This window comes from Sus scrofa, chromosome X, assembly GCF_000003025.6.
Source record: "Sus scrofa isolate TJ Tabasco breed Duroc chromosome X, Sscrofa11.1, whole genome shotgun sequence".
Classification (NCBI taxonomy): domain Eukaryota; kingdom Metazoa; phylum Chordata; class Mammalia; order Artiodactyla; family Suidae; genus Sus; species Sus scrofa.
The window spans coordinates 68,383,762-68,399,591 of record NC_010461.5 but is presented as its reverse complement, the minus strand read 5'-3'; the positions used below and the strand labels follow the sequence as shown (position 1 = coordinate 68,399,591).

Sequence of the window (15,830 nt, the reverse complement as noted above, 5' to 3'; positions counted from 1 at the left end):
TTGATTAGCCTGCCTCCAGAATTCCTTCAACTAAGAGTTTACAAATAACATTAAGATTTTCAAATGACATATATGTTTATTTATTGCTATATTACATTTACTTCCCATTCCTTGATGTAATTTTGCAATCTGGTTTGTATTCTCATCTCAATCTTGGAATATTCTCAGGGATTATCACCAACAACTCCTAAAGCTAAATCCAATGGTTTTTTCCTTCTTCTGGAGTTCCCATTGTGGCTCAGTGGTAACGAACCTGACTAGTATCCATGAGGACACGGGTTCAATCCCTGACGTCACTCAGTGGGTTATGGATCTGGTGTTGCTGTGAGCTGTGCTGTAGGTCACAGACACAACTCAGATCCCGCATTGCTGTTGGCTGTGGTGTAGGCTGGCAGCTTCAGCTCTGATTCAACCCCTAGCCTGGGAACTTCCATATGCTGCAGGTATGGCCATAAAAAGACATAAATAAATAAATAAATAAATCCAATGGCTTTTAAAAATCACTTTTCATCTTCAATATTCTTCCAATATTTTGCACTATTGAGTGACTGGTTCATTCAACAAATCCTTGCAGAACACTTTCTGTATGACAGCATTGTGCTAGGTGCTGAAGATAAGACTAAATTATTGTTTTTGTGGTGCTTTCAAAAGGGAAACGTACCTTGCATTCAAAGAAACTGCAGTAGAGTTGTTTAAGTGCTGTGTTAGCAACATGATGGAGCTTAGTCTTGAAGGTTAAGTAGGAACTCATCAGGGGAAGAAGAGCTGTGATGAAAGGAGGGAGGATAAAGGAAGAGTAATAGAAGGAAATTGTAGTATATGTCAGCATCCAAAGGTAGAGAGAAAAGAGTGTACTTGAGAAACTGGAAATACTATCATTCAGTATTTCTCCAGACACAAAATTCTCTCAAGCCTCACAGTGCCTTTGCCCACACTGGCCCCTTACACCTGGTTTTCCTACTATCAGTCTAAGGAGCAAGGGCTCAGGAAAACCTTTCACTATTGCCCCCTCTCCACCTATCTTCTCTTTCTCTCACATTTGAACTCCTTTTTATTCTTATGTTGATTTTTTTCCCAGGTCTTCCCATTTTTACCCTACTACTCTCATTTTTATGGTTAGAACAAAGTAGAAAGTCTGCCCAACTTATATATATACATATATACATATATATATATATGCACTCAAAGAATGCACACTTTCACAAAAAGCAAACTTGAAAACAAAGGAGTCACACTGCATTTAAAATATTTCGTGATTTACAAAGCACTTTATTCACACATTACGTGTCATGATTATTGTAATTACATAACATGAGGTATATCTTAAACTTTCTTTAGAATGGCAAAATGGTTTATTCATGAATATATATGTTATATATATATACACATAACTTATCCATAAAAATATCTGAGGAAAGCAGTTTTGAATGATGCTAATCTCTTAAAATTAATATAAATTGTCTTAATGTTTTAAATCAATAGATTAAAGTATTTTAGGGAATCTGCAATAACTGTACTATATGTAGAGGAGCTATTTCTGATTAAAACATTATTTTAAAACAATTATTTCATTGTTGAATATAGCAAACAAAAAGTTAGTTGTTACTTACAATATATTGTACTTTTCCTTTACAGCATAGATAACTACTTACTTGCAAAAAGGCTTTCCATCTTTACATGCACAAACACTATTCGCTGGACAGAAATCTGTTATATTCCCTGGACAGTCATCAAAGTCAGTCACAGATGTACAACTGGCTGTAAATAACAAAGTAAAAAAATCCCTCAACAATATAGAACAAATGTTTCAAACTTGGCTAATTTACATGTGAAAAGTTCTACATGTTAGAAAAACTATTTGTGTTAAAAAATCTTAAAATATAAAAATGAAAATAACTGTGGTACTTTTGAAAATGTTCAGATATCATATTTTCAAGTACTCATCTCTCAAAATCAAGGTGAATAACAAACATGATTTCATTCTGTTATTTTGTTCTTGATGATTTTCACAACGTGGCTTTTCTTTTTTGGCCATACCCTTGGCATGTGGAAGTTCCCAGACAAGGGATTGAACCCATGCCACAGCAATGACAATGCTGGATCCTTAACTGATAGCCCACCAGGAAACTCCATAATGTGGCTTTAAAAACAGTCACTACACAGCATTATAGCTAAAAGGACATCTAGCATTTGAAATGAAGTCCTTTTGGACTAAATTTGAGCATCATCTCCGGCTAAGGGAAGACAAATCAGTATATCCAAAGATAGAATCAATGTACCCTGGTTTTCTAGGACAATTCCAGTTTATGCCTTTTTCCTGGAATAATTATTAATACTGCTCTCTTCACTTTCAGAGTGCTCTGGTTGAGACAGGAAGATTAGTTACCCTAGTAGTAGGCCACTGAGGGTGGCAAGCACCTCAGTTCCCAGTCCTTGATGATTTTTTATTATTTCTAGGGTTACCTTGGAAAGTCAGTCTACCAGTGACATGGCTGCAGTAGCCCTTTCAGCAATGTAGACTGAGCAAAGTTTTCTAGAGTCTGCAAATCAGTGAGTAGGAAAATTTATGAGTCTTCGCAGGACCTATAAACATTCACAGACAGTGTAATTCCAAGAAAAGGAGAATTTTTTTTAACCCACAACCAGCTTAAACACAAAGACTTGGTTCTATAAGTGTGAGATTTCAGATTGTCTGAATTCCAAGGTTAGAGGTGGCTGGAAAGAAGGGAAAATAGCTCCATAAGATCAGGGCTGTAGAATCCAAAGAAAAACTGTCTTTCTTTGGAGAGTATATTTTTTCCTAATGTAAAATATGACACTGATTTTCCTACATAAACATTTTTTTGTATATAAATGAAAGGGGGACATTAGAAAAATACAGTATTTTAAAGCAGTTTCTTTGGATCTAGAAACCATTTCAGGTGACCAAAATGCACCATTGACCGTCTAACTACCAACATTGCAAAAATTCCTCACCAGAATTAATGGATCAAATTGTACTGCTTGGAGAAATTTAAGTCACATCTGCTTTCAAAAGGCAATATTTTGAAAAATATTTGGCTTGGCAAAGATGTTAGGCTGTTTTATAGACAGATATGATTATATAATTTGTTTCCTTGGATATCTCTTTCCTTTTATAGAAATTCACATTTTATCATTATCAAGTAAGTACATGTTTGTATTGAATGTATTACAGAGCCAAAATTTTCTGAAAAATAAAGTAGAAGCTTATTCCTAGTCAGATTCGTTTCCTCTGAGCCACGATGGGAACTCCCCAAGTTTATGTATTATAAGAAATAAAGTGTTAAATATAAGTATCCTATAACAATCACTGACACAAGTAGACATTTTAAATTGGTATACCACTAAATTTTAAATATTTATCTTAGAGATCAGAGACAAACAAGTTAGCTTCAAGGGAAAACAATTATGTATCCATTCTAAAAGTAAACATCTTTTAAAAGAATCAGATACTTTCAGGTTTGTAAATTTTTAACAACAGAACCTTTGCTTAAAGTACTGTCTAGCCCCTTAGGCAAATTATTGCAGCCTTGATCCCCGCTATGATTAATATCTAATGAATTATTTACATCTTCAATCTATGGAAATAAAACAATTAAAACTTTTCTTACGTTGTGCGCAATATACAGTCAGAAAACAGCAGGAGATGAAGAGAATACGAGTCAATATAAACTTGCAATCCACCATCTTGAGAGTAAGGCAGAAACACAAGCAGCCCTCACAACTGTGCTTAAGGACTACTGCAATTATGAGATGAGATCAGGGAACAGAGATTTTGAGTGGTTAATACATGAGATAAATGAGCATGGATTTTGAACTTTCTCCTCCAGCCTGTGTAAATTGCTAGATAGCTTTTTGGTTGTACACTTGTCGGTTCCTCATATCTACAGTTCCTATATATAGAATGTACATGACTTGTCTATGAGTTGTATACTGCTTGAGTTTAGTCACAGTTATTACTTATAAGAGCTATTTGTTTATCTTTGTACTAAGCTTCATCATGTTTTAGTATTTGCCAACCCCCTCCCACACCTTATGCATGAAATATATTGCCATAGATGCAGTTTTCGATGCTCTACAAAATCAGAGATCTCTGACCTTACAGCCACCAGGACTGCTAAGCAATAATCTGTGAACATCATTGAGTATCATAGGCAAGGAGAAGAGATGAAGAAAGAGTAAGAAAAAAAGGAAGTGAAAAAAGGCAGAAAGAGAGAAACAGAAGGAGAGTTGCCAGGAAGAGGAAAAAATAAGAGGAGTCAGGAAAGGAAGTATTAGGCAGGGCAAGACAGATGTAATCCAGCTGAGACACCAGGTTTTTCTTAGGATTCTTTTCCCCTCATTCTTTCTCTTCTCAAATCCACATTTTCAGAATGCCACTTAACATTCTGCTAATATTCCTTACCTTATATTTCCCATTTAGGTCATTTTGATAAGTTGTTAACCTTCTACCTACTGTGTATCTCAAATCTACTACTTCCCTTACCTACTGGCAAGTATATTTTATGCACTATTTCCTGCTTGGAAGGTATCCATTGTTATACTTTATTCTCCACTCCATCTTAATGGAAACCAACAAAATGGAAATTTCAAGAGAGTTCCAGGTTGAACCTTCATGCACCCTGTTTGCAACCTTCATGCAGCTTATTAATACAAATAATTTTTTAACTACCTGCCTCACTTTGACCCAGTATAATTTATTTTTATATCTCATTTTAAAACAATCTCCTTGTTTTAGGAATCTTACAGCAGAAAAATATGTACTTCATGGTACTAGTACAATATTATGAAAGTATATATTATCCATTTGTGAAAAATGGAAAATTTTATTTCTATTACCATCAGAACCAAGTCTTTATATAAGTGTTTAGTAAAAAATGAGATACAAAGGGTTATGAACCACAGAGAATAGTAGAATTTAACTCTATGTAACCATTGTTTGAATCCCTTCTACAAAATTACAGTCTTTTGAGATGGATCTCAATTTCTCTTGGTTCAGAATTTATAGATTAATATTTCACTAAAATGCTCTGTTTAAACATTCTAGTGACAGGTAACTCAGACCCTCTGGAAGCAGCCAACTTTGTCAGGTAGTCATTCTTTTATTAAACCAAAATCTACTCCCCTGAAACTTCCAGCCAATATAAAGCAAATTCACTGTGGCCCACTCAGACCTGCCATATTGGGAGACATTAGAAGCACAGTTGCAGACAAGTTGTAGGAAGGGAACATTTCAGCAAACATATCTCCTATTTCATGTCAATCCTTTGTAAGACATTAAGGTTTTTGGTACTGAGAGGAATAAAAAATAATGAGTAACAATAACATTTTTAATGATAGTAATAACAACTCATACATTGTTTCTTATCTTCTCTTGCATTCTTAAAGACTCTGCTCAGTGATTCTTCCCTCTCTCTCTTCTGCATTAGAATTTTGAGTTCTCCATTGGATCATTCTCATCAGTAAACATGCTCTCATGCCATGTATCTCAAAAACAAACAAAAATTCCTTGATTACCTTACATCTTCCTCCACCTATTTTCCTTTACTCTCATTAATAGCAAAACTCCTTAAAGGAGTTGTCTAGACTTGTCCCTTCAATTCTTCTTCCACATTGTCTTGAACCTACATCAGGCAAACTTTCTTCTCACTAGTCCACTGAAACTGCTCCTTCCATGCTTACCAATGATTACCATGGTGCTAAATCAAAAGGCCAATTTTTTGTTTGTTTGTTTTTTAGGGCCACACCTGTTACATAAGGAAGTTCCCAGGCTAAGGGTCGAATTGGAGCTGTAGCTGGCCTACACCACAATCAGGGTGATGTGGGATCTGAGCCACATCTGTGACCTATGCCTCAGCTCATGGCAATGTCAGATCCTTAAACCACTAAGCAAGGCCAGGGATCAAACCCTCATCTTCATGGATACCAGTCAGGTTTGTTATCCTGGGCCACATGGAAACTCCAAAAATGTCATTTTTTTAGTGGTCAATTTTCAGTCCTCATCTTACATGACTTATCTTGGAGGCCATATGTCCCAGTTCATCCAGGAGAGTCATAGTTTTTGCCTGTTCTCCCCACATGATTATTAATAGTGTTATCTTTCATTATCATTTTAAGCAAATTATATGATTACTCCACCCTACCTATTTGACACAGATGCTCACTCTCTATTTCTTGAAACACTTTCTTCAGTTGGGTTCCAGTACATCCCTGTCTTTGCTTTTTCTCTTACTTTACTGGCCAACTTCCTTCAGAGTTGTCTCTGTTGGCTTATTAATTTCTAAACCATGGAGTGCCCTGGTCTAAAGCTAAACCTCTTCTGTTTTCTATCCCACTTCATAGGAGATATCATCTCATCTGAAGCAAGTGACTCCAGGATTTCAATCTCTAAACCACTGAAAACTCCAGACTCATATATCCAGCAATTTACCTGGAATTTCCACTCGGTCTTGGGAAAGGGGCACACTTTCATTAATTTTAACTCCAGGAATTCCACAAGATTTTCATGGTGAATGTCAGAGGAAAATCCCTCATACTTTGGGTAGGTGGAGGGGAAAAGTAACCATATTGAAATATGACCCGAAGAGAATAATCACTTTGAAATGGCCAGAATGTTCTGTTCCCTGTTAAAAAAAAAAAAAAAAAAAAAAAAAGTCTGCCCTCAAGGGAAGCTACCAGAACTTTATCTGACTTAGAGGAAGGTCAGTTAGGCAACTCCACCCCCCATTAGTCTTCTTTTTTTTAAGATATAAGAGGTGAGAAAAAGCTAAGAAATGCTTCTGAAAGTCACAGCCCAAAGACTCAGGTCCACTAACAAAATTAGATCTAATCACAAGATTGTAGAACACTTCCCCTGCACAGTACTTGACTGTCACATCAACAGGGCTACAGTGTAATAGTAGTAGATTACAACTGAGAGAGCTGCAAGACACAGACTTATTTAAGGAGTCTCTAGGAAAATCTAAAGACAATAGGGGAGGTGAAAAAAAGGATACTAGAGGACATTTTAGGGGCTGACACCACAACTACAGCAAAGAGTAAGTACAGCCTAACTCCAGCTAACATAATACCTCACACTAAAGGTCTACCTACCTTAGTTCCTTCTACCCGAAACATCGTACCCAGTTTTCAAAAAAAAAAAAAAATTACAAAGAATGCTAAAAAGCAGGGGGGAAAGTCTGAGAATATAAACCAAGCATCAGAACCAGATTCAGATATGGCAGAAATTTTGGAATTATCAGATTGGAAATTTAAAATAATTATGATTAACATGCTAAAGTTTCTAATGAAAAAGTGAACAGCATGTAAGAATAGATGGGTAATGTCAGCAGAAAGATGTATGATCTAGGAGTTCCCACTGTGGCTCAGTGGTAACGAACCAGACTAGTATCCATGAGGACATGGGTTCAATCCCTGGCCTTGCTCAGTGGGTTAAGAATCTGGCATTGCCGTGAGCTGTGGTATAGGTCACAGAAACAATGTGGATCGCATGTTGTTGTGGCTGAGGTGTGGGCCGGTAGCTATAGCTCTGATTCAACCCCTAGCCTGGGAAATTCCATTTGATGCAGGTGTGGCCCTAAAAAAAGACAATAAAAATAAAAATAAATAAAGAAATAATAGCTGAGAACTTCCCAAACCTGGGGAAAGAACTAGACATACAAGTTCACAGAGATAATAGATCACCTTACTACCTCAATGCAAAAAGACCCCTTCAACACACATAATAATGATGCTGTAAAAAGTCAATAATAAAGAATTTTTTTTAAAAAGAAAGATGGATGTTCTAAGACTATCACATCAAATGCTACAAACCAAAACATTGTAACAGAAATAAAGGACACTTTTAAAGGGCTTATTAATAGACTGGACATGGTTGGGGAAAAAATCTGAGATAGAAAATACATCAGTAGAAATGAAAATACATCAGTAGAAACGAAAAGAGGAAAAAGAAAAAAAAAAACTCAGAACAGAATACCCAAGAACTGTGGAACAATTACAAAGGGTATAACATGTTTGTAATGGGAATATCAGAAGGAAAAATAAAGGAGCAGAAGAAATATTTGAATAATGGCTGAGAATTTTCCAAAATTAATGACAGACATCCCTCCATAGACATCCAGAGATCAGGAATCTCAGAGAACACTAAGCAGGATAAATACCAAAAGCTCTATACTATGCATATCATATTCAAACAGCAGAAACCCTAAGACAAAGGCAAACTCTTGAAAGAAGCTGGGGAGGGGTGTTGGAAGGAAAGTTATTAAAATAATCAAAGAGATAGATGCTGATGGCTCAGGCTGGGGTGTTGGCAGTAGAGGTAGAGAACAATGGTTGGATTTAGATTATATTTTGAGGACGAAGGTGGTAGAATTTACTGACGAATTGGAAGTGGGATATAAGAATAGTAGAGGTGAAGAAGAAGATACATTCATCGTCTCTGGCATTAGACAAACCAGACCCTCAACCACTATCTTCATTTACTATTCCAGACTTTCATCACCCTACATAACAATTTTCACAGGGTAAAACTGAGGTTATGATGTGATAACTCCTCAATTTACTGGCCATTACCATTTGTTATTCACATACAAATTTCTCTTCGTTGGCTTTCATCCTTAACTCCTTCATTCTCATCTCAGTGGAAGAGGTATTTCCCATTCTCGTTTTTTATTTTTTTTTTTTTGGCATTTCTTGGGCCGCTCCTGCGGCATATGGAGGTTCCCAGGCTAGGGGTCAAATCGGAGCTGTAGCTGCCAGCCTACGCCAGAGCCACAGCAACGCGGGATCCGAGACGCCTCTGCGACCTACACCACAGCTCACGGCAACGCCGGATCGTTAACCCACTGAGCAAGGGCAGGGACCAAACCCGCAGCCTCATGGTTCCTAGTTGGATTCGTTAACCACTGCGCCACGACAGGAACTCCGTATTTCCCATTCTTAACAAATTCTATCCTCTAATCTGTGTTGCAGATTCCCTCCTCTTCTGCCTTTTTATGCTCTCTCTTCTTTAATTATCCCCTCTCTCTTGAATCTTCAATCTCTGACTTTCTGTTGGCTCCTCCCTATCAGCATTTAAACATGGGTAAGTCTTTTCAGAGAGGGAGGGGAGAGAGAGAGAGAATGAACTCCATCAAGCTCATTGCCCATTCACTTATCACTATTTCTTTCCTCTTCTTTATAGCACAGCTAGTTGGAAGAATAATATTCATTACTTGTACTTCAATTCTTATCCACTCCTTAGCCTACAGTTCGATTCCATTTCCTACATATCACTGAAGTTGAAACTGTAATCAATAAAGTTATATACAACCTATTTGCTGTTAAATCCAGTGGGTACTTTTCAGTCTTTATCTCCTATGAGCACTTTTAGCATTGACCACTTCCTTCTGTAAAATCTCTACTCCCTTGGCTTCTGTGACATCACTATCTTTCTGAGTTTCCCCATACCTTTATAGACAATTCTTTTCAATATTCTTCAGGTGCTTTTCTTCTTCCATTTAATCTATATCGTTGGTAGTCCTTAGGATTCTATCACTGAAGTTCTAATCTCACTCTTTATACTCTGTTGAATGACTGAACTTCTTTGCTTGGCAATTTCAAAGATACCTCACATTTGATATGACTGAGCTCATAATTTTGCTTTCTTATCTGCTCCTTCCCCACCCAATATGCCATATTTCATTAAATTGCACTGTAATCCATTTGTTCACCAAAGACCCAAACTTAGGGATCTTCCCATAACTTCCCATCTCCCTCACCCTCATGTATGGTCAGTCACCAAGTCCTCTCACTTTAACTTTCTAAAGAATTCTTGAATGTATCCTTTTTCCCTCACCTCCACAGCTTTATTTCAGAAACATTAAAAAAATTCTAGATTAAAGTAACAACTTCTCAACTGGTTTTGGATCTTTTCTCTTTCATTAGCTTTATTTCTAAAACATAAAATGTCACTGTTTTGCTTAAATTTCTTTTTTTAAATGATTTTTATTTTTTCCATTATAGCTGGTTTACAATGTTCTGTCAATTTTCTACTGTACAGCAAGGTGACCCAGTCACACATACATATATGCATTCTTTTTCTCACATTATCCTCCATCATGTTCCATCATAAGCGACTAGATATAGTTCCCAGTGCTATACAGCAGGATCTCATTGCTAATCCATTCCTAAGGTGATAGTTTGCATCTATTAACCCCAGATTCCGAGACCATCCCAGTCCCTCCCCCTTGGCAACCACAAGTCTGTTCTCCAAGTCCACGAGTTTCTTTTCTGTGGAAAGGTTCATTTGTGCCATATATTAGATTCCAGATATAAGTGATATCATATGGTATTTGTCTTTCTCTTTCTGACTTACTTTACTCACGATGAGAGTCTCTAGTTCCATCCATGTTGCTGCAAATGCCATTATTTTGTCCTTTTTATGGGTGAGTAGAATTCCATTGTGTATATATACCACATCTTTTTATCCATGCATCTGTTGATGGACGTTTAGGTTGTTTCCATGTCTTGGCTATTGTGAATAGTGTTGCAACGAACATACGGGTGCATGTGTCTTTTTCAAGGAAAGTTTTGTGCAGATATATGCCCAAGAGTGGGATTGTTGGGTCATATGGTAGTTCTATGTATAGTTTTCTGAGATACCTCCATACTGCTTCCACAGTGGTTGTACCAATTTACATTGCCACCAACAGTGCAGGAGGGTTCCCTTTTCTCCACACCCTCTCCAGCATTTGTTATTTGTGGACTTATTAATGATGGCTATTCTGACTGGTGTGAGGTGGTACCTCATAGTAGTTTTCAGTCACTTCTAGATAAAGCCAAACTCCTTAGCAAAGTCATACTAAGTTCTTTCAAGATCTTGCTCTTGCTTACCTCTTCAGCTTCACTTATTCCTACTCTTTCTCTCACACTCTAAACATGGAACAAGTTGCAGATCTCTGGAATCCTCCTTGCTTTTTGTTATCTCCAGTCTTTAATCAAGGCTTCTTTTACTATCTGGAATATACCTCACTCTCTTATTTCTCATCTATAAGTTAGGTCAGACCATCACTTCCTCCCAAAAGCCATATTTGATTCTTCCATTTGAAACAGATGTTTTTTGCCTGCTCCATTGGCACCCTCTGCATATCTCTGGCACAGCAGTTAAATTGACTTATCTACCTATCCATCTATCCATTTATCTATCTCTCCAATAATACTGAAATCTTAGAGCAAAGATTTATCTTATTCATTTTTTTCTCCTCAGAACATGATGTAGTATCTGCCTTGCCCATAGTAGATGATCAAATAAATAAATGTTTTACGAATAAGTGCTTAACTAAATGAATGCTTTCCCCCTTCAATCTAATCTCCAAATTTCTACATTCTTCTTCACTCATTTCTTCCCTTTTTTATGAGCCAAACATTTCTCTTTTTTGCTTTAATGCATTTCAAAGACTTTTGTCTTGAAGTTTTCCACTGGCAGAAAACTTAGTGTATGTGTTTGTGTGTGTTCACACACATGAGTGAACACACACACATTTGAAGAAGTTTTATGTTGTTATTGTTGAAATAGAATACTCACTTATTGGAGTTCATATACTTTTGGAGCTTTAATTCTGAGCAGAGAAGAAATATTTTCTCCTGGTTTAAACTTACTTTATTTACTTCAAGAACTCCCTACAATATATATTCCTTTCAGCTTATTTTTGAGTAATGCAAAGAGAGTAATTTTCCTCTTTTCTACATAAGGTAATATACATACAGCATTTGCTCTATCATCACTTATAATTATAGAAAACATGAGGAATTAAAACAATTTTTTCCTTCAAAAGTTATGTAACTACTAAGTGGCAATGCAAAGCAATGATATAAAATGCCTTACTTCATGGTATGGATTGAAAAAATTAAGTAATAATTCAAGAATTTTTTGTTTGTTTTTTTGTATCAGATTTTCTGTTATTTGCCAACAAGTTATGGAGGAAATTAAGATCATTAAATCACAAAATGTTAAAACTGTAAGCTGCTTTGTTTTACAAATGGTGTGAATGAGGTTCAGAGAAGTTAATGCCTGCACTCAAACCACACAGTTTAGATTAGGGGCTAATGTGAACTAACATTTCTTTATTGTCAGACCTGATATTATGAATAATAATAACCTACATTTAAATAGTACTTTAAAGTTTAAAAAATACTTTCAGATTCCTTATTCTCTTTGATCCTCAAAACTATCTTTGAGGTAAGGCGAATATAACACCTAGTTTATAGATGAGAAAGCAGTTGGTGGTAGAGGCAGGGCTCAGAGAAGTTAAATAACCTATAAAATTCCTATAACTAGAAAAGATGTAGAGCTGGGACTAGGATTCAACCTTTTGGCTATAAATCACACAATAAATCACACTAAACTATATAGGAATCTGATTCAGCAAGTTAGTAACAAAAATTAGTTCACTTTGAAAAGTTTTATCTAAGTAAAGTTTTATTTTGTTTTCTCCTTTTGGTAAAATACCTCACTAGAGAATTATAAAATGGCAGACTTTGAGGAAGTTGAGTTTATAAATTTAAATAATCCCTGAGTCAGTTTTCCAGTGTTTCAAAATAACTTTGAACTTTGATTCATGAGTCATTTTAACTATGGCGAAAAAGTTTCCTATAATGGTATAAATCAGCTTAACAAAAACTGAAGGGTGAAATTTGTAATGAAAGGGATAAAGGCTATCATTGGGCATTTCAACCTCTGAAGATTTGCTCAAGTCTTGGGCAATTTTTAGGTACTTAATCCTGTTCTAAGCATTCTGAAGGCTATAGAAAGCAGATAAAACATAGTTGCTGCTCCTTGAGAATTTTACACCTTGGATGGGTTGTCCAAATCAGTTAAGCACAAAACAGTCACATGAGAAGCCAGTACAAAATTGGTGTAGTTCATAAGTGTTGAAGGAATTCAAGGAAAAAAGTTCAGTAAGGCCAGCATAGCAGAAGGATGTCTCATTATACTGAGAGTAGCAGTATCTGATAGTGGTTTTGAGCATAGATTTTGGCACTAGGCTGCCTAAGTTTAAACCCCAGTTCTACCACTTACTAACTATGTGACCTTGGGCAAGTTACTTAACCTTTCCTGGGCCTAAGAGTCCTCTGCAAAACAGGGATAACAATATTACCCATATCATAGGATTATTGAGAGTATCAAATGACAATTTTTTGTAATGTTCAGAACAATTCCAGACACCTAATATATATATATATATAATATATATATACGTGAATAGGACATAAAATAATATATAACATGGGTACCTGGGTAGGGTAGACTAGAAGGGCAAAGCCTGAAGCTAGGTATACCAGGTAAGAAGCTGCTGCATTAATCCAGGCTGAAGTGACACAGGATGGGGGAGGATATGACAGAAAGTTCAGAGGTATGATGAGCTTCTTTGGTGATGGATTGGAGATAATGGAGGGAAGGGACCTGAAATCTGTTACAGCTGTGGATTGATCTTCAGATTAACTCTTGTAAAGCTAGGTTAATTCTGGGAACTTTGAAATCATTTAGGCCTTCCTGGATCTGTACTGTAATAAATTTAATTTCTTTTTTGTTTTTTTTTTTTTGTTTGTTTTGTTTTGTTTTGGCCCTGAAGAGATTTCCTGGACCAGGAGTAACACAGGATTACAATGAGTGGAGCATACTTAAATTTTCTGAGCTACATCATTGGTTAAGAAATTCTTTCCCTTCAGAGTTCACTGAGTACTCTCAGGCAGCTCATAATTTACAAAAATAGACATTGAAATATAAGGCATTGCATAGCAATGGATCACATATCTGGTGAGGTCTTCAATGGAATGATTCAAGAATTAATTGACTGGACAGTGGAAGGACAGTTTTATTTGCAAATTTCATGGCATTGATACATTGCAAAGAAAAAACTTTTTGCTAGTAAAAAAATTTTTAAAGTACTTGAGCATTCAAACAAGGTTTTATGTCTGTACATTGCTATTATGTTACTTTAGATGTTTGGTTAAGCAAAGTCCTAAGGACTCATTACAGATCAACTTTGAGATAAGGTCTCAAGTGTGCAGAGTTCAGAAACATTATCTACCATTTACATAAGTCAGTGGGCAATCCTCCATTCTTTTTTACACACACACTTTCTTATGTTTTTCTACCTTCAAATGAAAGGAAGAAAAATGCTTCAGATTAAAGCAATACAGGGTTATTCTTGCTTTTGCCTTTATTTTTTGCCTGGCCAACACCTACTCAGTCTTGTTTTTGTTTTTTTCCCAAGGAAGATACCCACTTTTCCACATTACAAAAAAAAAGCCAAAAAATTAGATACCCCTGTGCTACTCTCTCATAGAACCCTTTGGTTTTTCTTCACAGTACATATCACATCTTTTTCTCTAGACAGATAGATAGATGTAATTTAATGTCTGTCTGCTCCAAGAACCATGTTGGCTTTGTGCACCAGTGTATTCCCAGTGCATAAAGTGATATATTGTACGTAGGTGCTCAGTACATATTTGTTTAATGAACAAAGTAGAAAAGAAAGCTGTCATTCATTGAACACTTAGCCCCATGCTTGACACTTTCCACATAAACTCACATCTATTCTTTATAATAGTTTTGTGAGGAAGGTATTATTGGCACATTTTTAAAGAGGATTAAAGTCAGGTGGACTAAATAACTTTTCTAACCTCACAGGATTATTAACTGACAGTTCCAGGATTCAAACTGAGGACCCTTTGACTTCAAAGCTAGTGCTCTCACTCTTCCACAGTACTTTTTCTTTTATTTTAAATTCATATGTAACTGACATATAACATTGTGTAAATTACATGTCACAATGTGATCACTACAGGAGCACTAGCTAATGCATATATCATGTCACACAATTATGATTTCTTTAAAAAATTGTATTAAAGTATAATTGATTTACAGTTTTGTACCAATTTCTGCTGTATAGTGATTATATTTCTTTTGTTTGTTGAGAATAGTTACGATCCAGTCTCTTAGCAATGTTCAAGTATATAATACAGTATTGTTAACTAAAATCACAATGTTGTGCACAAGATCCCCAGAACTTATTTACTTACTAGTTTCAAGTTTTTACCTTTAAATAACATTTCCCTAGGTCCCCCAGCCCCCCAGTCCCTTTTGCTTCAGTATCTGTTTACTGTGACTTCTCCATTGACTCAATGATGTGAAGGATGTACCAGGGAACCATATTTGAAAGTTATAGAAAGAAGCAATAGGGCAAATATTTGAAGCTAAATATCTAAATATAGAGAAAGTATCTAAATATCTAAATATAGAGAAAGTTGGATTACAAAAAATTATTCAAATGCATTTTTGTAAAGTAGCATATTGATAAATCATGGCATCAACAGCACAGACCTGAAGTTTTTAAAACATATTTTGAGTATTTTTTTTAATTTAAAAGGTAATATGTCTACAAATAATAAATGCTGGAGAGGGTGTGGAGAAAAGAGTACCCTCCTACATTGTTGGTGAGAATGTAAACGGGTGCAATTACTGTGGAAAACAGTATGGAGGTTCCTTAGAAAAAAAGAGATGCCATATGATCTAGCAGTCCCACTCCTTGGTATATATCCAGAGAAGACTCTTATTCAAAAAGATACACACACTCTTCTATTCATAGTAGCACTATTTACAATAGCCAAGACATGGAAGCAACCTAAGTGTCCATAGACAGATGAATGGGATAAAGAAGAGGTTTATATATGTGTGATGGAATATTACTCAGCCATAAAAAAGAATGAAATATCACCATTTTCAGCAACATGGATGGACCTAGAGATTTTCATACTAAGTGAACTAA

The 15,830-nt window shown here is 35.9% G+C and overlaps 1 protein-coding gene across 3 annotated transcripts in view; it reads right to left on the bottom strand.

Annotated features, from left to right (window-relative positions):
* Positions 1-4,080, bottom strand: part of LOC100157285 — a 49,341-nt gene extending 45,261 nt beyond the window's left edge. Inside the window, exons 1-3 of one of the 3 annotated variants that reach the window (XM_021080811.1) lie at positions 3,633-3,730; positions 1,653-1,758; positions 662-765 (exon numbers count right to left, since the gene is read on the bottom strand). In XM_021080811.1, coding sequence (XP_020936470.1) covers positions 662-714 — 53 coding nt within the window. In that variant the 5' untranslated portion in view covers positions 715-765; positions 1,653-1,758; positions 3,633-3,730. Of the gene's footprint in view, positions 1-661; positions 766-1,652; positions 1,759-3,632 lie in introns of all 3 variants that reach the window. The other 2 variants (XM_013986270.2, XM_001926475.5) reach the window with 2 other exon arrangements.